At 49.9% G+C, this 22,956-nt stretch overlaps 1 protein-coding gene across 3 annotated transcripts in view; it reads right to left on the bottom strand.

Moving 5' to 3' along the window:
- The window catches only part of LOC144672276 (zinc finger protein 532-like), a 50,032-nt gene extending 36,616 nt beyond the window's left edge, over positions 1–13,416 (bottom strand). Inside the window, exons 1-2 of one of the 3 annotated variants that reach the window (XM_078534117.1) lie at positions 12,623–13,416; positions 7,354–7,478 (exon numbers count right to left, since the gene is read on the bottom strand). In XM_078534117.1, the coding sequence (XP_078390243.1) occupies positions 7,354–7,429 (76 nt within the window). In that variant the 5' untranslated portion in view covers positions 7,430–7,478; positions 12,623–13,416. Of the gene's footprint in view, positions 1–6,847; positions 6,887–7,353; positions 7,479–12,622 lie in introns of those variants that run through there. The other 2 variants (XM_078534118.1, XM_078534119.1) reach the window with 2 other exon arrangements.
- Between the last annotated feature and the right edge of the window lie 9,540 nt (positions 13,417–22,956).

Here is a 22,956-nt window from a genome sequence, read left to right as displayed (position 1 = left end):
CATTAACTCTCACACGACACTGGTCCTGAAACACACTGTTCCTCAACAGTAGGGAAGGAAAAAGCACCAGGGCAGCAGCCAAAAAGCTGCGTGCCAAGGACAATTTATAAGGGTACGCAGCCTCCGTGTCTCAGTCAGTTAGTGGGATGTCTGTCCCTCCCTATTCTCAAAACATCTGGACAATCCGAGGCAGCTTCCCAGGCTGCGAATAGGATTCTGGGTTTCCACAAAGAGAGAGTATTCATGCTTATCGAGACTGCCCTGTAAACCCCGACAGTCACAGCTCCACCATCGTCCTTCCTGGACCACCCTGAACACAAACCGTCACTGGGCTGATGCAGAAACCACCAGCGGGACCAGAGACACATGAGCGTGCGCACACACACAGGGGAAATCACGCCCAGGGGTAGCCAACACAGGTGCCATCACCATCAAACCACAGCATGCGGACCTGGCCTGCCCCTATCCCCACCCTCCAAACAGCTCCTGCCCTCATTCCCCAAGTACGTGGAGAGAGGCTCCTGCGGACAAAACCGCACAGGTCCAAAGATCCCCAGGGTTAATTCCCATTCTGTGCAGCTTCAGCAAATGTCCGCCAGAAGGCTGTGGGTTCAAATCCCACTCTGGACACTTGAGCATAAAATCTGGGCGGGGGGGGGGTGCCGAAGAGGCGGGGCCGAGGGGAGCGCCTGCCGGAGGGGCGGGACTTAGGAGAGCGCCCGCTGGAGGGGCGGGGCTGAGGGGAGCACCCGCCGGAGGGGCGGGGCTGAGGGGAGCACCCGCCACCAGAGAGGCAGTATTGAGGGTAGCGCTTTACTATTGGAGGGGCCGCCTTTTGAATGAGATGTCAAAGCAAGGGCCCATCTCCTCCTCTCAAGCAGATGGAATACATTGTGTAGGCCTGGAGTCTTGACTAGTCTCACAGCTCACAGCAGAAACCCTGCCAATTCTGTGCTCTGAACTCAGCCTGACTTCAGGGGACTGGTCTGAGGCCAGGGTTAGTTTGCAGTCAGTCTGGTTTAAATAGTTCTAGCACATACGTCTGATGAAGATGGGAAAGCAAGTTATCCAGTGCCAGCTGCAGAGCGAAAGATTCCTACTGACAGCAGAGCTCTAATTAACAACCTCTCTCTGCTTGCATAACTCACAGAGTCTGGAATTATGCTCTGCTGCACCTCAATCTATCCCAACGGGCAGTGGCTATGCTATGGTGAAGGGGTAGCAGCACACAGCCACAATGCACTGCCCACCCTTGACGCCATAATACAATCGCCTGACCCTCACACAACAACCTGCATTTCTATAGCACTTTCCATGCATTAAAACATTCCTTAATGCATTAAAACATTGCAAGGTGCTCCACAGGCATGTGGCTAGTGAGGTACCATAGGGGTCAGGGCTTGGGCCCCAGCTGTTCACAATCTATATCAATGATTTGGATGTGGGGACCAAATGTAATATTTCCAAGTTTGCTGATGACACACAAACCTGGGTGAGAATGTGACTCGTGAAGGGGATGCAGAGAGGCTTCAACGGGATTTTAGACAGCTTAGTGAGTGGGTAAGAGCATGGCAGATGGAATATAATGTGGAAAAATGTGAGGTTATCCATTTTGGCACGGAGAAACAGAAATGCAGAGTATTTCTTAAATGGCGAGAGATTGGGAAGATCTGAAGAAAAGCCATATGGAGTCGAAACGTTAACTCTGCTTCTCTCTCCACAGAGGCAGTCAGACCTGCTGAGTTTTTCCAGCATTTTCTGTTTTTATTTTATATTAGGGGTTAGGAAGTGTTGATGTCCAAAGGGACCTGGGCGTTCTTGTTCATAAGTCACTAAAAGCTGCCAAGCAGGTGCAACAAAACAATTAGGAAGGCAAATGTTATGTTAGCCTTTATTGAAAGGGGATTTGAATAAAGGAATAAGGAAGTCTTGCTGCAGTTGTACAGAGCCTTGTTGAGACCACACCTGGAGTATTGTGTACAGTTTTGGTCTCCTTAGCTAAGGAAGGAAACACTGGCCATAGAGGGAGTGCAGCGAAGGCTCACCAGGCTAATCCTGGGGATGGCAGGATTGTCCTATAGGAAAGAATGAGGCGACTGGGCCTGTATTCTCTAAAGTTTAGAAGAATGAGAGGCTCTCTCATTGAAGTGCACAAAGTTCTTCCAGGGCTTGACAAGGTAGATGCAGGAAGGATGTTTCCCTTAGTTGTTTGGGTGGCGGGTGGTCTAAACCAGCGGACACAGTCTCAGAATAAGAGCTAGGCCATTTAGGAACGAGATGGAGGAGGAATTTCTTCAGTCAGAGGGTGGTGAACCTTTGGAATTCTCTACCCCAGAGGGCTTCGGAAGCTCAGTCACTGAGTACATTCAAAGCAGAGGTCATTAGATTTCTAGATACTAATGACATTAAGGGATATGGGGATAGTTGACAGGGAGATGGCGTTGAGGTAGAGGATCAGCCATGATCTAGTTAAATGTCAGAGCAGGCTCGAGGGGCCGAATGGCCTCTTCCTGCTCCAGTCTAATCAAACAAAATTTGACACCATAAGGAGATATTAGGACAGATGACTTAAAAGCTGCCTCTTTGACTGAGCTTTAAGAAACGTCTTAAAGGTAAGATGGACGAGTGGTTTACAGAGGCAATTCCAGAGCTTATAGGGCCCCAGGCAGCTGAAGGCAAGGCCGTCAATGGCGCAGCGATGGAAATCGGGGGATGTTCAAGAGGCTGGAATTGGAGGAGCGCAGAGATCTCAGAGAGATTACAGGGGTAAGGGAGGAGAGAGGCCTCAGAAGGGATTTGCAACCAAGGGTGAGAATTTTAAAACTGAGGCATTGCTGGACAGGGATCTAATATAATTCAGAGAGCACAAGGGGGTGATGTGTGAATGGCACTCAGTGCAAGTTAGGATGAGGTTAGGAGGGGCAGGAGAATTCTATGCACTTTACGCACAGGCTCAGAGTACAATCCAGAGTCACACGCACACACTCAATACAAGGCACCATCTCTCACACCAACAGTTTACTGCCATATACCACCTTTAATGATGAGAAACATCCCAGGATGCTTCACTGAAAAGATTTAAACAAAGGAAACTAAACCAAAGCCTATTAGAATCAGGGGAGGGATGGGGAGGAGAGGGAGGGGGAGGAGAGGGAGGGGGAGGAGAGGGAGGGGGTTCAAGGGGGAATTCCAAGGTACACCTCGCACAAGTACACGACAGGATGACGCACACGAGTGCACAACACAAACAATGCAAACCACCATCTTGCTCGCTCTCACACAACACACACATACACAAGAATGTACCGAGTCTCAGACATAAATAAAACAATGCTCATATACACAAAAAGGGAGAATATGGGAAATAAGTGGAGACAGCCAGCTGTTAGAACAAAACGCAGGAGCTCCTTTACTCCCCTTACCGCTTCCTCTTTTAGTTGACTATGACCATCTCTAACATCTCTGAATATAGTTCCTGTGCTGAACCACACACAGAATATGGCTTTCCAAACCAGAGATCAGATTTGCTGTGCAGCGCGTCACAGGCTGATCCAGGAGGGGTAGGATATGCACCTCTCGGTGGTTTCCTTTATATCCTGGGCTGTTCTCATACCCTCTGCCGCCAATGACGCACCAGAGGGCAAGTGATTTATTGAGATCAGTCGTGTGTCAGTGAAGTTTCAATTGGTGGACACCCTCACCTCCGAGTCAGCAGGTTGAGAATGCATGCCCGAATCCAGAGATTTGGGCACAAACCACAGGCTGACCATCCAAGTGCCAGTATTGAGAGAATACTGAACTGCTGGTAGTGCCATCAGAGAGAGAGGGGGGAGAGAGAGAGAGGGGGGAGAGAGAGAGTTGGGGGGGGGGGGGGAAGAGAGAGAGAGGGGGGGGGGGGAGAGAGAGAGAGAGAGGGGAGAGAGAGAGAGGGGGGGGGAGAGAGAGAGAGAGAGAGGGGGGAGAGAGAGAGGGGGGGGGGAGAGAGGGGGGGGGGGGGAGAGAGAGAGAGAGAGAGAGGGGGGGAGAGAGAGAGAGAGAGGGGGGGGAGAGAGAGAGAGAGAGGGGGGAGAGAGAGGGGGGTGGGAGAGAGAGGGGGTGGGAGAGAGAGGGGTGGGAGAGAGAGGGGGTGGGAGAGAGAGGGGGTGGGAGAGAGAGTGGGGGAGGGAGAGAGTGGGGGAGGGAGAGAGTGGGGGGGGGAGAGAGTGGGGGGGGGAGAGAGTGGGGGGGGGAGAGAGTGGGGGGGAGAGAGAGTGGGGGGGAGAGAGAGTGGGGGGAGAGAGTGGGGGGGAGAGAGAGTGGGGGGAGAGAGAGTGGGGGGAGAGAGAGTGGGGGGAGAGAGAGTGGGGGGAGAGAGAGTGGGGGGAGAGAGAGTGGGGGGAGAGAGAGTGGGGGGAGAGAGAGTGGGGGGAGAGAGAGTGGGGGGAGAGAGAGTGGGGGGAGAGAGAGTGGGGGGAGAGAGAGTGGGGGGAGAGAGAGTGGGGGGAGAGAGAGTGGGGGGAGAGAGAGTGGGGGGAGAGAGAGTGGGGGGAGAGAGAGTGGGGGGAGAGAGAGTGGGGGGAGAGAGAGTGGGGGGAGAGAGAGTGGGGGGAGAGAGAGTGGGGGGAGAGAGAGTGGGGGGAGAGAGAGTGGGGGGAGAGAGAGTGGGGGGAGAGAGAGTGGGGGGAGAGAGAGTGGGGGGAGAGAGAGTGGGGGGAGAGAGAGTGGGGGGAGAGAGAGTGGGGGGAGAGAGAGTGGGGGGAGAGAGAGTGGGGGGAGAGAGAGTGGGGGGAGAGAGAGTGGGGGGAGAGAGAGTGGGGGGAGAGAGAGTGGGGGGAGAGAGAGTGGGGGGAGAGAGAGTGGGGGGAGAGAGAGTGGGGGGAGAGAGAGTGGGGGGAGAGAGAGTGGGGGGAGAGAGAGTGGGGGGAGAGAGAGTGGGGGGAGAGAGAGTGGGGGGAGAGAGAGTGGGGGGAGAGAGAGTGGGGGGAGAGAGAGTGGGGGGAGAGAGAGTGGGGGGAGAGAGAGTGGGGGGAGAGAGAGTGGGGGGAGAGAGAGTGGGGGGAGAGAGAGTGGGGGGAGAGAGAGTGGGGGGAGAGAGAGTGGGGGGAGAGAGAGTGGGGGGAGAGAGAGTGGGGGGAGAGAGAGTGGGGGGAGAGAGAGTGGGGGGAGAGAGAGTGGGGGGAGAGAGAGTGGGGGGAGAGAGAGTGGGGGGAGAGAGAGTGGGGGGAGAGAGTGGGGGGAGAGAGAGTGGGGGGAGAGAGAGTGGGGGGAGAGAGAGTGGGGGGAGAGATGGGGAGAGTGGGGGGAGAGAGAGTGGGGGAGAGAGAGTGGGGGGAGAGAGGTGGGGGGAGAGAGAGTGGGGGGAGAGAGAGTGGGGGGAGAGAGAGTGGGGGGAGAGAGAGTGGGGGGAGAGAGAGTGGGGGAGAGAGAGTGGGGGGAGAGAGAGTGGGGGGAGAGAGAGTGGGGGGAGAGAGAGTGGGGGAGAGAGAGTGGGGGGAGAGAGAGTGGGGGGAGAGAGAGTGGGGGGAGAGAGAGTGGGGGGAGAGAGAGTGGGGGGAGAGAGAGTGGGGGGAGAGAGAGTGGGGGAGAGAGAGTGGGGGAGAGAGAGTGGGGGGAGAGAGAGTGGGGGGAGAGAGAGTGGGGGGAGAGAGAGTGGGGGGAGAGAGAGTGGGGGGAGAGAGAGTGGGGGGAGAGAGAGTGGGGGGAGAGAGAGTGGGGGGAGAGAGAGTGGGGGAGAGAGAGTGGGGGGAGAGAGAGTGGGGGGAGAGAGAGTGGGGGGAGAGAGAGTGGGGGGAGAGAGAGTGGGGGGAGAGAGAGTGGGGGAGAGAGAGTGGGGGAGAGAGAGTGGGGGAGAGAGAGTGGGGGGAGAGAGAGTGGGGGGAGAGAGAGTGGGGGGAGAGAGAGTGGGGGGAGAGAGAGTGGGGGGAGAGAGAGTGGGGGGAGAGAGAGTGGGGGGAGAGAGAGTGGGGGAGAGAGAGTGGGGGGAGAGAGAGTGGGGGGAGAGAGAGTGGGGGGAGAGAGAGTGGGGGGAGAGAGAGTGGGGGGAGAGAGAGTGGGGGGAGAGAGAGTGGGGGGAGAGAGAGTGGGGGGAGAGAGAGTGGGGGGAGAGAGAGTGGGGGGAGAGAGAGTGGGGGGAGAGAGAGTGGGGGGAGAGAGAGTGGGGGGAGAGAGAGTGGGGGGAGAGAGAGTGGGGGGAGAGAGAGTGTGGGGGAGAGAGAGTGGGGGGAGAGAGAGTGGGGGGAGAGAGAGTGGGGGGAGAGAGAGTGGGGGGAGAGAGAGTGGGGGGAGGGAGAGTGGGGGGAGGGAGAGTGGGGGGAGGGAGAGTGGGGGGTGGAGGGAGAGTGGGGGGAGGGAGAGTGGGGGGAGGGAGAGTGGGGGGAGGGAGAGTGGGGGGAGGGAGAGTGGGGGGAGAGGAGAGTGGGGGGAGAGAGAGTGGGGGGAGAGAGAGTGGGGGGAGAGAGAGTGGGGGGAGAGAGAGTGGGGGGAGAGAGAGTGGGGGGAGAGAGAGTGGGGGGAGAGAGAGTGGGGGGAGAGAGAGTGGGGGGGAGAGAGAGTGGGGGGAGAGAGAGTGGGGGGAGAGAGGTGGGGGGAGAGAGAGTGGGGGGGAGAGAGTGGGGGGGAGAGAGAGTGGGGGGAGAGAGAGTGGGGGGAGAGAGAGTGGGGGAGAGAGAGTGGGGGGAGAGAGAGTGGGGGGAGAGAGAGTGGGGGAGAGAGAGTGGGGGGAGAGAGAAGGGGAGAGAGAGGGGAGAGAGAGGGGAGAGAGAGAGGGGGAGAGAGAGGGGGAGAGAGAGGGGGGAGAGAGAGAGGAGAGAGAGAGGGAAGAATGTAATTTTGAGTCGAAGATTTAAAGTTCTGATGAAAGGTCACCAACCTGAAACGTTAACTCTTACTCTGTTTCTCTCTCCACAGATGCTGTCTCCCATGTGCTAAAACCTGCTGAGTTTTTCCAGACTTTCTGTTTTTAGTTCACGTCTCTAGTGTCCGCTGTATTTTGTTTTTGTATTAGGGTACGCCCCATTGCCTTGGAGCCAATATTTATCTCTCAACTAATCTCATTAAAAGCAGGTGATGTGGGTCATTATCACATTACAGTTTGTGGGAGCTTGCTGTGCGCAAATTGGCTGCTGCATTTCCTACATTACAAAGTGACCACACTCCAAAAAAATACTTCACTGTGAAGCACTCTGGGATGATCTGGCTTGTACTTGCGCCCTGTCTGAACAAGTTCTCCTCTTTCAAATCTTCACCTGCTCCTCTACCAAATCAATCATTCACTGCTCAAAATCCAAGAGGAACATGGCTTTCGAGTTTAAAAGGCCTGCAGGGTTCAGAGGTAAACCCCAAGTTGGAGCGTACAGAGGTGGAAGAAGATGGTACCTGTGGGAATAGTGGAGAGACCTGGACAATGCAGGAAGCCGGAAAGGAACAAGACAGCCTCAGGTCCATGGATCATACATCAAGGTCCCTCCCTCCCCATATAGCATGTGGCGTCACATCTGCACCTGAAAGGAAGGGAGAAATGTTAGTGAATTTAAAAAGAGGAAGATTAACTTGCTGTAGCCACTACCCTCACGCCCACCTCCTTTTCAAAATAGTCAAGACAGGCAAAAACAAAAATACCTGGAAAAACTCAGCAGGTCTGACAGCATCTGCGGAGAGGGACACAGTTAACCTTTCGAGTCCGAATGACTCTTCATCAGAACTAAGGAAAAATAGAAAAGAGGTGAAATATAAGCTGGTTTAAGGGGGGATGGGACAGGTAGAGCTGGATAGAGGGCCAGTGATAGGTGGAGATTGCCAAAAGATGTCATAGACAAAAGGACAAAAGAGGTGTTGAAGGTGGTGATATTAGCCAAGAAATGTGCTAATGGGGACATTAAGAGTAGAAAGCAGGACGAGCAAGGGACAGATAGCCCTAGTGGGGGTGGGGTGGGGTGGGGTGGGGGGGATCGAAATAGGCTAAAAGGTACAGATAAAACAATGGATGGAAATACATTTAAAAATAATGGAAATAGGTGGGGAAAAAAAATCTATATAAATTATTGGAAAAAGGAGGATCGGAAAGGGGGTGGGGATGGAGGACAGAGTTCATGATCTAAAGTTGTTGAACTCAATATTCAGTCTGGAAGGCTGTAAAGTGCCTAGTCGGAAGATGAGGTGCTGTTCCTTCAGTTTGCGTTGAGCTTCACTGGAACATTGCAGCAAGCCAAGGACAGACATGTGGGCATGAGAGCAGGGTGGTGTGTTGAAATGGCAAGCGACAGGAAGGTCTGGGTGATGCTTGCGGACAGACCAAAGGTGTTCCGCAAAGCGGTCACCCAGTCTGCGTTTGATCTCTCCAATGTAGAGGAAACCGCATTGGGAGCAGCGAATGCAGTAGACTAAATTGAGGGAAGTGCAAGTGAAATGCTGCTTCACTTGAAAGGAGAATTTGGGCCCTTGAACGGTGAGGAGGGGGGAAGTGAAGGGGCAGGTGTGGCACTTTCTGCAGTTGCATGGGAAGGTGCCGTGGGAGGAGGTTGAGGTGTAGGGGGTGATAGTCAGACAGGCAGTTCGTCGTACGTGTTTTTAGGTTCCGAATCCTCGGGATGTCCCAAAGCGACTTTGGAAATGTAGTCACTGTGGTTATGTGGGCAAGTGCAGTGAGCTAGCTGGGCACAGCAAGATCCCACTGACAGATTTCACTTATTTTCCAAACTGCACGCCCCAGAGTGGTTCACACAGACGGTTACGGCTGAACTCAAGCAGCAGGACAATGGGATGAGACATTGAACTGAGGCCCGGTCAGGGTGCAGGGAAAAGACTGCACGGCACTTTTGGAAGAGCAGAGTGCTTTCCCCCTCCCACCACCTCACCTCCTCTCCCTACCCACCTGGTGTCCTGGCCCAACAACTCCCTTCCAATCAATGCCACAGAAAAAAAAAAAGCAGAAACAGGTAATTGGTCATTTGATTCAATGGGAGCTTGCTGGGTTTAAATGGCGGGCATGTTCCAACAGTGACTGTAGTTTAAGTAATCCGTTGTGTGAAGCCTTTTGGCACGTTTTTTGACTCATCAGCGTGATCCAGCTACACAGAGGCACAACTTTGCTGTCTCGCAATCTCCTACATTTTGGGTAAAGTGACTCCCAGGCTCATACAGATCCCAAATAAAGAGCATGCGCCACCCTACACTTTCCCCAAACCAGCTGACAGGGAACAGAAATCCTATTAACCTGGGAATACAGGCGAGCATTCTATGTCCTGAGTCAACAGGGTATGTGCTGGAAACCCATCCCAAATGTACCCCAGAGCTGACAACCCAGAACAAAACAGAGTGCTGCACTGTCTGAGGTGCCGACCTTTGGTCGAGATGTTAAGAGCCCAGGCCCCCTCAGCCTGTTCAGGTGGATGCAAGTGATGCATTTTCTTCTAAAAAGCGCTTGCACTAAGGCAGAATTCTTCATATCCTTCCCTGTGGAGACACATCTGGTCTCTTCTCAGTCCTCCAACTGCCTTCCTCCAACCAATTCCCACCACCCCAATTCCTCCACTCAAAACACTCCCTAGCCAGGAATCCCAATTCGGCAGAGAAAATGAAACCAGGCCTGCTGGAATACACCGTTTACAGGTCTCCACAAATTGCCTGGTGAGGTTTTTAAATCTCAAATGCAGGAATTAATCTCATCCATAGAATTACATAAAATTTACAGCATGGAAATAGGCCATTTGGCCCAACTGGCCTTTGCAGGAGCCTCTCTCCCCACCCCCCGCCCCCCGCCCCATCAACATATCTTTCTATGCCTTTCTCCCTTGTGTTTATCCAGTTTTCCCCCTTAAATGTATCCATACTATTCACCTCAAATCATATGCTCCCCACTCTCTGGATAAAGAAGTTTCTACTGAATTTCCTACTGGACTTATTAGTGACTGTCTAATATTTATGGACACCTAGTTATGGTCTCGGCCATTAATGGAAACATTTTTTTTTAATGTCTACCTTATCAAACCCCCTTTATAATGTTAAAGTCCTCCATCAGATCACCTCACCGTCTTAAAACCAATTCAGTCTTTCTGGACAGTTTTACCCTCTCAATTCCAATATCATCCTTGCAACACTTACACAAAGCTTGACTTGCTTTTAATCTCTTTTTTCCTTTGGCTCGCTGCTTCTGCTGAAGATCTGCTGGGGCCCAGGTTCCGTGGGTGCTTATTAAACCCAGCTCCTCACCCCAAAGGCGCCCCGCCATCGGATCTGGGCATGAACACTGGCGGGTATCACAGCCGAGCTCGACTCCCATCCTCCGGCCCAGGTTTACCCACCCACAGAGCTAGGCAGTAATCAGGGGTGGGATATTTCTTTCACTGATCCAGACGCCCCTTTACCAAGTTGTTGTGCGCCTTGTGTGTATCACAATGCCATTCATCTGATGGGCTTCCGGCAGGTAGCACCCTCTCCCATCGGAGTCAGAAGATTGTGGGTTCAACTTCTGCCCCAGAGACATGAGCACAAAAGTCAGACCGGCTTTCCCAGTGTCAGCGCTGAGAGAGTCTTTTGGATGAGATGTTAAACTAAGGTCCGGTCTGACCCCTCTGGTGGACATAAAAGATTCCCAAGAGACTTTGTTCAAAGACCAGCAGGGAGTTCTCCCCAGCGTGCTTCCTGGCCAATGCTTATCCCTTAACCAACATCCTTAAAACATATCATCTGTTCATTGCCACATTTCAGTTGGTGGGAGCTTGCTGTGCACAAATTGGCTGCCACGTCCCCTACATCACAACAGTGGCTACATTTCTAAAGTATTTCACTGGGTGTGAAGGGCTTTGGGACACAAGCTTGCATTTATGTAACATCTTAAAAATAGCAAAAACATTCCACAGTGCTGCACAGGATCAGACAAAAATACGAAGAAAGGTTGGACAGGCTGGGCCTGTATCTATTGGATTTAAAAGATTGAGAGGTGATCTTATTGAAACAGGGTGGATGCTGAAACAATGTTTCCCCTTGTGGGAGAGACTAGGACTAGGGGACACAGTTTAAAAATAAGGGGTCTCCCACTTAAGACAGTGATGGGAAGAATTTTTTTCAGAGGGTCATGAATCTTTGGCGCTCTCTTCTCTAGAGGTCAGTGGGGAGGCTGGGTCAATGAATATTTTTTAAGGCAGAGATAGGTAGGTTCTTGACTAACAAGGGAGTCAATGGTTATCAGGGGTAGGCGGAATGTGGAGTTGAGGCCACAATCAGATCAGCAATGATCTTATTGAATGATGGAGCAGGCTCGAGGGGCCAAATGGCCTACTCCTACTTCTAGTTCATATGTTTGTATGCATATTAGGACAGGTGACTAAAATAGGTAGGTGTTAAGGAATGTCCTAAAGGAGGAGGCATGGAAAAGTTTAGGGAGGGAATTTCCAAGCTTGCCACCCAGGCAGCTGGAGGCACAGCTGCCAGTGTAATGGAATGATGGTAATCAGGGATGCGCAAGAGGCTAGAATTGGAGGGTTGAAGGACTGGAGAAGATTACAGAGATAGGGAAGAGCAAGGACATAGAGGAATTTCAATACAAGATGATCATTTTAAAATTCAAGATGTTGCCAGACCAACAGCCAATGTAGGTCAGTGATTAATAGTGGAGTGATGGGTGAACAGGACTTGGTATGAGAGTTAGGAACATCCCGAGGTTGCAAAAGGTGCAACAGAAATTCAAGTCTTTTTCTTTCATTTGTACACAACACAAAACTCAAGGACCCCCCCAGTGAACATACAATGACTGCAATACAATGGCCACAAACTGCAATCCAAAAATAGTAAATCTCCAATTTAACTTCCCACCCTACAACTCAAAAAAGCGTTCTGTCTACTTCAATGCCAGATGCATGCCCGCTCCACTAACTACCAACACCTTGGCGTTTCTGGAATATTGCTCTTTTACCAGATTGGGAATCTGCTCACTCAGGAAAAAAAATGCCAACCTTGAAACCACCCACCCACCCACCACACTTTCCCTTCCCCAACCACCCAGCCTTGTAACACATCGCACTCGCTTTCCCGCTCCGGTCTTCAATCCAGCCTTGTCCCTAACAAGAAAATTCAGCCCTAGTTCCTGCCGTATTCTTGCGCCCCGTGGAAGAGGCAAAGGGCAGCGTCCGCTCGCCGCTACCAACCCTCCCAGCAGGGCAAGAACCAAATCGACGCCAACCGGTCGCCCAGGTTGGCCACCGACCCTCGGCAGGTTGGTGGGGGCAGGTGTCCGCCCTGGCAGAACGTTCCAGAGGAGGGGACTGGTCAATAGAGAGATGAGGTTTTTTTGGGGGGGTACATTTTCCCCCTCATTTTTTTTTAAGTGATATTTTAGGGTTCCCCACCCCCCCTATCCCAACCCCAACCTCATGTTTGTCAACCTTCTTCACCCACATTTCCCTTTTATTTTTCTCCCCCTCCCTCTCTCTCTCTGTCCTCCTCCACCCCCTGACTCATTGAGGAGCCACCTTGGCCTCTGCTTCCCAGTCAGGTGACTGCCTGGCCCTGAGGCCTGTTCACATCCAACGTCCAACTTCAAGCCGACAGAGCATTTAAATAAAAACGTCAATGTGTACATATTAGATAAAAACCATCCCATTAAAAAAATATATATATGTGCGGATATGAAATAAATTAAACTTTAGACCTGGGACATTTTCTCTTCAACCACTTTTCTCCATCTTTTCCTCCCAGGCGCTTCCTGTTTATTTAAAAATAAAATTTCAGCCCCCCCCACCTCCACCACTACTGCTGCTGCCCTCGGAAGGCCCACCTCCCGCCCTCCCCGGCGGTGATTGGCTGCACCTCGTGTCCATCAGCCGGCCGCGGCCACCGCGCGGGCTCCCATTGGCTGGGCATCACGTGACGGCCCTGGAAGCCCCGCCCACCCACCTGCCGTAGTCAAGGAAGTTTTTGGCCTTTGCTCCGACTTGGCTCTTTTTTTTCGGGGTGTCTAACGCGCTCGCCCGTCTCCCTTCCCGCAATTATTACATCGTCCTTCCGGAACCGAAAAAAAAGCTACAGCCCTTCACTGAGAAATCTTTTCCCCCCACCCCCCTCCTCTCCGTTAATTGCCGACGCACTCGGTTTCCAAAATCGGGTTTTTTTTAACCCCCCATTCCCGCAGTCAGGGGGTCGAATTGAAGGCCGCAGGCTTATGTCCAGCCCCCCCCTCCATCCATTCCGGTTTCTGATTGGTTGACCTGCTGTCCGTCATGGCGCCGCTCTCCGCTTGGCCTTCTGTGATTGGCCCGTCCCGCTGTCAATCATGCCGGCGGCCGTTAATCGCCAAACTTGTCTTCTTTTTCTGTCTCTTATCCGGCACTGCCTTCAGCTTCGTTGACTTTATTTATACTCCACATCTGATACCTTCCGCACAAGGGGGGAAAAAAACTATTTCTCGAATTGCTTTGCCCCCGCCCCCGCAACCAGAGAAAACTACGCCCGACGGCCATCATCCCGCCCACAGGCTGGATACCCGCTTCCGATTGGTCGGTCGGATACCCGCCGGCGTGCTCTGTGTGGTCCTGCCACCTGTCAATCATCCGCCGGAAGTAAGGAATTGAATTTGGTGACCAAAGGCCAAGTTTGGTCTCTGGGACGTTCAAGTCCTTTGCCATCCAGTTTAACAATTAGTCATACAGCTTCTTCTTAAGAAAACACCATTTTCATTTAATTTAACAGCAATTAAAGTAGAGTTCATACCCCACCCCACCCCCACTAGGGCTATCTGTCCCTTGCTCGTTCTGCTTTCTACCCTTAATGTCCCCATTAGCACATTTCTTGGCTAATATCACCACCTTCAACACCTCTTTGTCCTTTTGTCTATGACATCTTTTGGCAATCTCCACCTATCACAGATAAAAGCAAAAAATTGCGGATGCTGGAAATCCAAAACAAAAATAAAAGTACCTGGAAAAACTCAGCCGGTCCGACAGCATCTGCGGAGAGGAACACAGTTAACCTTTCGAGTCCGAATGACTCTTCAACAGAACTAAGCAAAAATAGAAGAGAGGTGAAATATAAGCTGGTTTAGTGGGGGGGACAAATAGAGCTGGATAGAGGGCCAGTGATAGGTGGAGATTGCCAAAAGATGTCACAGACAAAAGGACAAAAGAGGTGTTGATGGTGGTGATATTAGCTAAGAAATGTGCTAATGGGGACATTAAGGGTGGAAAGCAGGACGAGCAAGGTACAGATAGCCCTAGTGGGGGTGGGGTGGTGTAGGGAAGGGATCGAAGTAGGCTAAAAGGTAGAGATAAAGAAACTTCTTTAGCCAGAGAGTGGTGAATCTATGGAATTCATTGCCACAGAACGCTGTGGAGGCCAGGTCATTGAGTGTATTTAAGACCGAGATAGATAGGTTCTTGATTGGTAAGGGGGATCAAAGGTTACGGGGAGAAGGCGGGAGAATGGGGTTGAGAAACTTATCAGCCAGGATTGAATGGCGGAGCAGACTCAATGGGCCGATTGGCCTAATTTCTGCTCCTATGTCTTATGGTCTTATGGTCTTAAAACACTGGATGGAAATACATTTAAAAATAATGGAAATAGGTGGGAAAAGAAAATTCTATATAAATTATTGGAAAAAAGGGGGATCGGAATGGGGGTGGGGATGGAGGAAAGAGTTCATGATCTAAAATTGTTGAACTCTATATTCAGTCTGGAAGGCTGTTAAGTGCCTAGTCGGAAGATGAGGTGCTGTTCCTCCAGTTTGCGCTGAGCTTCACTGGAACATTGCAGCAGGCCAAGGACAGACATGTGGGCATGAGAGCAGAGTGGCCCTATCACTGGCCCTCTATCCAGCTCTACTTGTCCCACCCCCCCCCCCCTTAAACCAGCTTATATTTCACCTCTCTTCTATTTTTCCTTACTTCTGTTGAAGAGTCATACGGACTTGAAACGATAACTGTATTCCTCTCCTGATGCTGTCAGACCTGCTGAGTTTTTCCAGGTATTTTTATTTTTGTTTTTGTTTTAGAGTTCATACTGTTTTGTTTGCATTTAATACGAATGTAGACTCAGAGAGGTCTACAGCACAGAAAAAGGCCTTTTGGCCCATCGAGTCTGCGCCTGTCAAACAAGTACCTAACTATTCTAATCCCATTTTCCAGCACTAGGCCCATAGCCTTGTAAGCCATGGCATCGCAAGTGCACATCCAAATACTTCTTAAATGTTATGAGGGTTTCTGCCTCTACCACCCTTTCAGGCAGTGAGTTCCAGATTCCCACCACCCTCTGGGTGAAAAAATTCTTTCTCACATCCCCTCTATACCTCCTGCCCCTTACCTTAAATCTATGCCCCCTGGCTATTGATCCCTCCACCAAGGGGAAAAGTTCCTTCCTGTCTACCCTATATATGCCCCTCATAATTTTATACACCTCAATTATGTCCCCCCCTTAATCTCCTCTGCTCTAGGGAAAATAATCCCAGTCTATCCGATCTCTCCTCATAACTAAAACTCTCCAGCCCAGGCAACATCCTGGTAAATCTCCTCTGCACTCTCTCTAGTGCAATCACATCCTTCCTATAATGTGGATTCCAGAACTGCACGCAATACTCTAGCTGTGGCCTAACCAGCATTTTATACAATTCCAACATAACCTCCCTGCTCTTATATTCTATGCCTCGGCTAATAAAGGCAAGTATCCCATATGCCTTCTTAACCACCTTATCTACCTGTCCCGCTACCTTAAGGGACTGGTGGACAAGCACACCAAGGTCCCTCTGATCCACGGTACTTCCCAGGGTCCTACCATTCATCGTGTATTCCCGTGCCTTGTTTGTCCTGCCCCAGTGCAACATTTCACACTTATCTGGATTAAATTCCGTTTGCCACTGATCAGCCCATCTGACCAGCCCGTCTATATCCTCCTGTAATCTAAGGCTAACCTCCTCACTATTTACCATCCCACCAATTTTCGTGTCATCTGCGAACTAACTGATCAACCTTCCTACGTTCAAGTCTAAATCGTTTATATTTACCACAAACAGCACCGATCCCTGTGGAACCCCACTGGACACAGGAATCCAGTCACAAAAACACCCCTCGACCATCACCCCAGCCTATCCAATCTTTCATCATAGCTCAGACCCTCCAGCCCAGGCAGCATTCTGGTAAATCTCCTCTGCATCCTCTCCAGTGCAATTGCATCCTTCCTATAATGTGGTGACCAGAACTGCACGCAGTACTCCAATTGTGGCCTAACCAGTGTTTTATACAGTTCCAGCATAACCTCCCTGCCCTTGTATTCTATGCCTCAGCTAATAAAGGCAAGTATCCCATATGCCTTCTTAACCACCTTACCTATCTTCCCTGCTACCTTCAGGGATAAATGGATATGCACACCAAGGTCCCTCTGATCTTCAGTACTTTCCAGGGTCCTACCACTCATAATGCCCTGTGAGCCCTCCGCAAGTGCACTACCTCACACTTTTCTGGGCTGAATTCCATTCACCTCTGCTCTGCCCATCTGACCAGTCCATTGATATCCTCTTGCAGTTTACGGCTGTCCTCCTCACTATTTACCACCCGACCAATTTTCGTGTCATCCACGAACTTCTTGATCATATCTCCTACATTTAAGTCCAAATCTCTTGTGTTCACCACAAACAGCAAGGGCCCCAGCACCAAGCCCTGCGGAACCCCACTGGAAACAGACTTCCAGTCACAGAAACATCCCTCTGCTTTCTGCCTCTGAGCTAACTTTGGAAACAACGTGCCACTTTGCCTTGGATCCCATGGGCTCTTACTTTCTTGACCAGTCTGCCATAGCAGCTGGTGGAATTTAAAGTCACGAAATAAATCTGGAATTGAAAAGCCTCTATAATAATGACTCTGAAACCATCACCGATTGTTGTAAAAACCCAAAACAAAAGTTGCTGGGAAAAATCAGCAGGTCTGGCAGCATCTGTGCACGAATGCTGCCAGACCTGCTGTGTTTTTCCAGCAATTTTTCTTTTGTTTCAGATTTCCAGTATCCGCAGTATTTTGCTTTTGTTGTAAAAACCCGACTGGTTCAGTCAAGGGGAAGGAAATTTGCCTTCCTTACCCGGTCTGGCCTACATGTGATTCTAGATCCACAACCATGTGGTTGACATCGCAAATCTGCCTTCTGCAGATCCATCTGTCCATGACAGTATCGGTAGCAGTGACCATCGCAAGGTCCTTGTGGAGACAAAGCCCTGCCTTCACATTGAGGATACCCTCCATCGTGTTGTGTGGCACAACCACCATGCTAAATGGGATAGATTTCAAACAGATCTAGCAACTCAGAATGGGAATCCACAAGGCACTATAGGCCATCAGCAGCAGCAGAATTGTACTCAATCACAATCTGTAACTTCATGGCCCAGCATATCCCCCACTCTACCGGGGGAGAAATCCTAGTTCAATGAAGAGTGCAGGAGGGGATGCCAGGAGCAGCGCCAGGCATACCTAAAAATTAGGTGTCAGCCAGGTGAAGCTACAACACAGGACTATGACCTTGCCAAACAGCATAAGCAGCAAGTGATAGACAAAGCTAAGTGATTCTACAACCAACAGATCAGATCTAAACTCTGCAATCCTGCCACATCCAGTCATGAATGGTGGTGGACAATTATAAACAACTAACTGGAGGAGGAGGCTCCACAAATATCCTCATCCTCAATGATGGGGGAGCCCAGCACATCAGTGCAAAAGATAAGGCTGAAGCATTTGCTACAATCTTCAGCCAGAAGTGCCAAGTGGATGAACCTTCTCAGCCTTCTCCAGAAGGATTTGGACAAGGAACACAGATACCAGTCTTCAGCCAATTCGATTCACTCCACATGATATCAAGAAATGGCTGAAGGCACTGGATACTGCAAAGGCTATGGGCCCTGATAATATTCCAGCAACAGTACTGAAGATTTGTGCTCCAGAATTTGCTGCACCCCTAGTTGTTCCAGTGCAGCTACATCACTGGCATCTAACCAGCTATGTGGAAAATTGCCCAGGTATGCCTTGGACACAAAGAGCAGGACAAATCCAACCCGGCCAATTGTCGCCCCGTCAGTCGACTCTCCATCATCAGTAATGTGATGGAAGGGGTCGTCAACAGGGCTATCAATCAGCACTTGCTCAGCAAAAACTTGCTCATTGACACTAAGTTTGGGTTCTGCCAGGGCCACTCAGCTCCTTGGTTCAAGCATGGACAAAAGAGCTGAACTCTAGAGGTGGAGTGAGGTGGGAGTGACTGCCCTTGACATCAAGGCAGCATTTGACCGAGTGTGGCGTCAAGGAGCCCTAGCAAAACTGGAGTCAATGGGAATCAGAGGGAAACCTCTCCATTGTTTGGAGTCATACCTAGCACAAAGGAAGATGGTTGTGGTTGTTGGAGGTCAGTCATCTCAGCTCCAGGACATCACTGCAGGAGTTTCTCAGGGTAGTGTCCTCGGCCCAACCATCTTCAGCTGCTTCATCAATGACTTCCCTCCCATCATAAGGTCAGAAGTGGGGATGTTCGCTGATGATTGCACAAGCTTCAGCACCATTCGTGACTCCTCAGATACTGGAGCAGTCCATGCCAAAATGCAGCAAGACCTGGACAATATCCAGGCTTGGGCTGACAAGTGGCAAGTAACATTTGTGCCACACAAGTGTCAGGCAATGACCATCTCCAAAAAAAGAGAATCCAACCATCGCCCCTTGATGTTCACTGGCATTACCATAACTGAATCCCCCACTAACAACATCCCGGGGGGGTTGCCATTGACCAGAAACTGAAATGGACTAGCCATATAAATACTGTGGTTACAAGAGTAGGTTAGAGGCTAGGAATCCTGCGGTCAGGATTGTGATGGAATACTCTCCACTTGCCTGGATGAGTGCACTCCAACAACATTCAAGAAGCTCAACACTATCCAGGACAAAGCAGCCCACTTGATCGGCACCCAACCACAAACATTCGCGCCCTCCACCACCGAGGCATTGTGGCAGCAGTGTGTGCCTTCTACAAGATGAGCTGCAGGAATTCACCAAGGCTTCTTAGACAGCACCTTCCAAACCCACGACCACTACCATCTAGAAGGGAAAGGGAAGCAGACACATGGGAACACCACCACCTGGGAACACCACCACCTGGAGGTTCCCCTCCAAGCCACTCACCATTCTGACTTGGAAATATATCATCCGTTCCTTCACTGTCGCTGGGTCAAAATCCTGGAACTCCCTCCCTAACAGCACTGTGGGTGTACCTACACCACATGGACTGCAGCGGTTCAAGAAGGCAGCTCACTACCTTCTCAAGGGCAATTATGAATGGGCAATAAACACTGGCCCAGCCAGCGATGCCCACATCCCATGAATGAATAAAAAAAGATATTAAAAAGTTTGTAATAACTAAGGATTCTAAAGCAGCCCCTGAATCCTCATTCATTTTGACCAAAGTGCACAGCTGTAGCACTTGACTAACTGTTTAGCCTCTGGGTGGTAAGGTTTTCAGTAGCCTTTTCAATCTATAAATCCTTCAGTTGGTAACAATATCATGCCTCCACACAGCCCGATGAGATGAGCATGCAATCTTACTTAGCCTGTCACAATGACCGCAGCTAAAGTTAATTCCGTTTTGCTCTGGTTTTAATAATGTTTCCACCAAGTTTCAAAGTGGGGGACCATTTTCATGTGAAGTGAATGTGATAACCATGACACCATAGAACCATTACCAACACAGGCACTACCTGCAAGGAGGAAGCAGTCTTAACATAGGCTGCCTTAACCTAAAGCCATTAAAGATAGCCGCAGAAGCAGACCTCCTAAAATATAGATGCACAATCACCGTGTGCAAAGCACCTTTCAAGACATGAGGACATCCCAAAACACTTTACAGCCAATGAACATAGGAGCAGGAATAGACCATTCAGCCTCTCAGGTCTCCCCTGTCATTCAACATGGCTGATCTCCCTCAACGCCATTTTCCCACGCTTTCCCCATATCCCTTAATATCTTTAATATATAGAAATCTTTCGATCTCTGTCTCGAACATACTCGATGACCGAGCCTCCACAGCCCTCTGGGGTAGAGAATTCCAAACATTCACCGCCCTCTGAGTGAAGAAATTCCTCCTCATTCTAGTCTTAAATGGCCTGCCCCTTATTCAATTAAATACTTTTTTGAAGTGTTGGCACTATTGTATGAAACAAGACATTCATTTTGCGCACACCAAGATCCCATAAACAGTAATGTGAACATCACCAGATAATCTGTTTTTGTTGAGGGTTAAATATTGAAATAGTATGTCAATATCTTTTACATCCACCTATGAGGGCAGATAGGACCTCCATTTAATGCCTCACCTGAAAGACAACACTTTTCAACAGTATTATACTCCCTCAGTGCCGCACTGAGGTTCCAGCCTAGATTCTGTGCTCAAGTGTGACTTGAACTCACAACCTCCGCCACTGCTACCTTGAGCTTAATTAGCCACAGTTGGATTGAGGTTTACAGATTTGAGAACTTAAAAATATTTTCGCTGGAGGTGAGGATGTTTTTGACCTTCCCCACATATGTTGATGTTTCTAAAAGTTGTAAATTTGATGTAATTCCATGAATGAGATTTATGCCAGAAAGCTCTATCCCTTTTGGCCCTGATTGTGTCTACGCTGTCAGACTGCTTATTTAATGTCAGTCATGGATGAGGCTTAACTTCCTCCAGCTCAATGCTGGGAAGATTGAACCCATCATCTTTGACCCCTACCACAGCCTTTACTTCCTTGTCACTGATTCCTAGCCACCTCCCCAGCCAGTTTTCAGGTTGAACCAGACTCTCGGTGCCCTGTTCGATCCTGAGGTGAACTTCCAACTCCATAACCTCTCCATCACAAAGACTTCTGCCTCTGCATCATCTGCATGTGCTCTACCTTAGACACTCTGCAGCTGAATTCTCAGACATCAGAAAATACGAATTAGGAGCAGGAGTGGCTCATTCGTCCCCCTCAAATCCACTCCATCATTCAATAAGATCATGGCTGATTTGATTGTGGCCTCAACTCCACCTCCCTGCATGTCCCCCATAACCCTGGACCCCCTTGTCGATCAAAAATCTGTTTAACTCAGCCAAATATATTCAATGACCCAGCCTCCATTGCTCGCTGGCAAAAAGAATTCCAACACTAACGACTCTCTGACAGAAGAAATTCCTCCTCATCCCCATATTAAATGGGAGACTCTTTATTTTGAAACTGTTCCCCCTAGTTCTAGATTTCCCCATGGGAGGAAACATTCTCTCAGCATCTACCCTGTCAAGTCCTCTCAGAATCTTATATGTTTCAATAAGATCACCTCTCATTCTTCTAAACTCCAATGAGTATAGGCCAAATCTGCTCAACCTTTCCTCATAAGACAAACCACTAATCCCAGGAATGACCCTCTTGAACCTTCTCTGAACTGCTTCCAATGCAAGTAATGGTCACCAAAGCCGAACACAAGGTGTTCTAGGTGTGGTCTCACCAATGCCCTGTACAGTTGAAGCAAGATTTCCCTACTTCTATACTCCATCCTCCTTGTCTTTGTTACCTCCAGGTTTGATAACTCCAGTGGCCCTCTCCTCCCACCCCTTCCTCTACGTTCCATAAACTCCACCTTGAAAGTGGAGGTTAGAAATTTGATGACATAGTTAGAACGTGAAATTTTCTGACACAGCTTGTTGATAGAGCAAGTTTATGAGTGCTTCCAGAAAAGATTTGCTTGAAAAAAGAGGCAAACGAAAATGGGTTTTGGTCTCCACATTTAAAAGATACACTTGCATTGGAGGCGGTACAGTGAAGGTTCACCAAATTGGTCCCTGGGGTGAGGGGGCTGTCCTATGATCAAAGACAGAGCAAATGGGTCCACATTCTCTGGAGTTTAAAAGAATGAGAGGTGATCCGATTGAAACATAAAAGATTCTGAAGGGGCTTGATAGGGTGGATGCTGAGAGACTGTTTCCGCTGGTCGGGGAGTCTAAAACACGGGGGCTCAGTCTCAGGATAAGGGGCCGATCACTTGGGACTGAGATGAGGAGCAATTACTTTACTCAAAGGGTCTTGAGTCTTTGGAATTCCCTGCCCCAGAAGGGTGTGGATGCGCCATCGTTGAATACATTTACGGTTGGGATACACAGATTTTTGGTCTCTCAGGGAATCGAGGGATACGGGGAACAGGCAGAGAAGTGGAGGTGAAGCCCAAGGTCAGCCATGATCGTATAGAATGGCGGAGCAGGCTTGACAGGCCATATGGTCCACTCCTACTCCTATTTCTTGTGTTCTTGGGTAGGGGGAATCAGCAGAAGAGTTGGTTGAGACTAGGTGGCTTATGTGAAGTGCAGGATTGATGGGTTTAAACTACTGTTTCTGTGCTGCAATGTTTTATGGTTCAAATTTTATGGTGGGGAGGAGAGTTTTGCAAATGATCACAATGCTCAGCTGAGCCAAGGGTATCATATTCATTAGGGTCTGGATAGAGTAGATAGGGAGAAAGTGTTTCCCGTTGGCAGAAGGATCGAGAACCAGAGGAAATCAATTTAAGGTGATGGGCAAAAGAAGCAACGGCAACATCAGGAAAAACATTTTTATACAGTGAGTGGTTAGGATCTGGAATGCACTGCCTAAGAGTGTGGTGGAGGCAGATTCAATAGAGGCCTGCAAAATAGAATTGGATAATTTTCTAAAGAAAAAAAATGACAGTGCTATGGGGAAAAGCCGGGGAGTATGATTATGTGAGTGGACCTTGCAGAGAACCGGCGCGAGCATGAAGGGCCGTTTAGGCTCCTTCTGTGCTGTAACCATTGCTAATGGAACAGAAGATCCCAGGTTCAATTTTCTGTCTCTGTTGCATTATCTAATTTCAGACTGGATGTCAGGATGCTAGAATTGGCCTCAGTATTCAGAAGGAGGTGGAAAAATTAATAGGCCAACGTTTAATAATTTATTTCACGTCTCTGGAGGCATTGTATTTTAAGCAAGAAAATTCAAACTCTCTC

The sequence above is a fragment of the Cetorhinus maximus genome, chromosome 36 (genome assembly GCF_964194155.1).
Source record: "Cetorhinus maximus chromosome 36, sCetMax3.hap1.1, whole genome shotgun sequence".
Taxonomy (NCBI): domain Eukaryota; kingdom Metazoa; phylum Chordata; class Chondrichthyes; order Lamniformes; family Cetorhinidae; genus Cetorhinus; species Cetorhinus maximus.
Note: the sequence above shows the minus strand (reverse complement) of the source record. Positions and strands in the feature narration are given on the sequence as shown.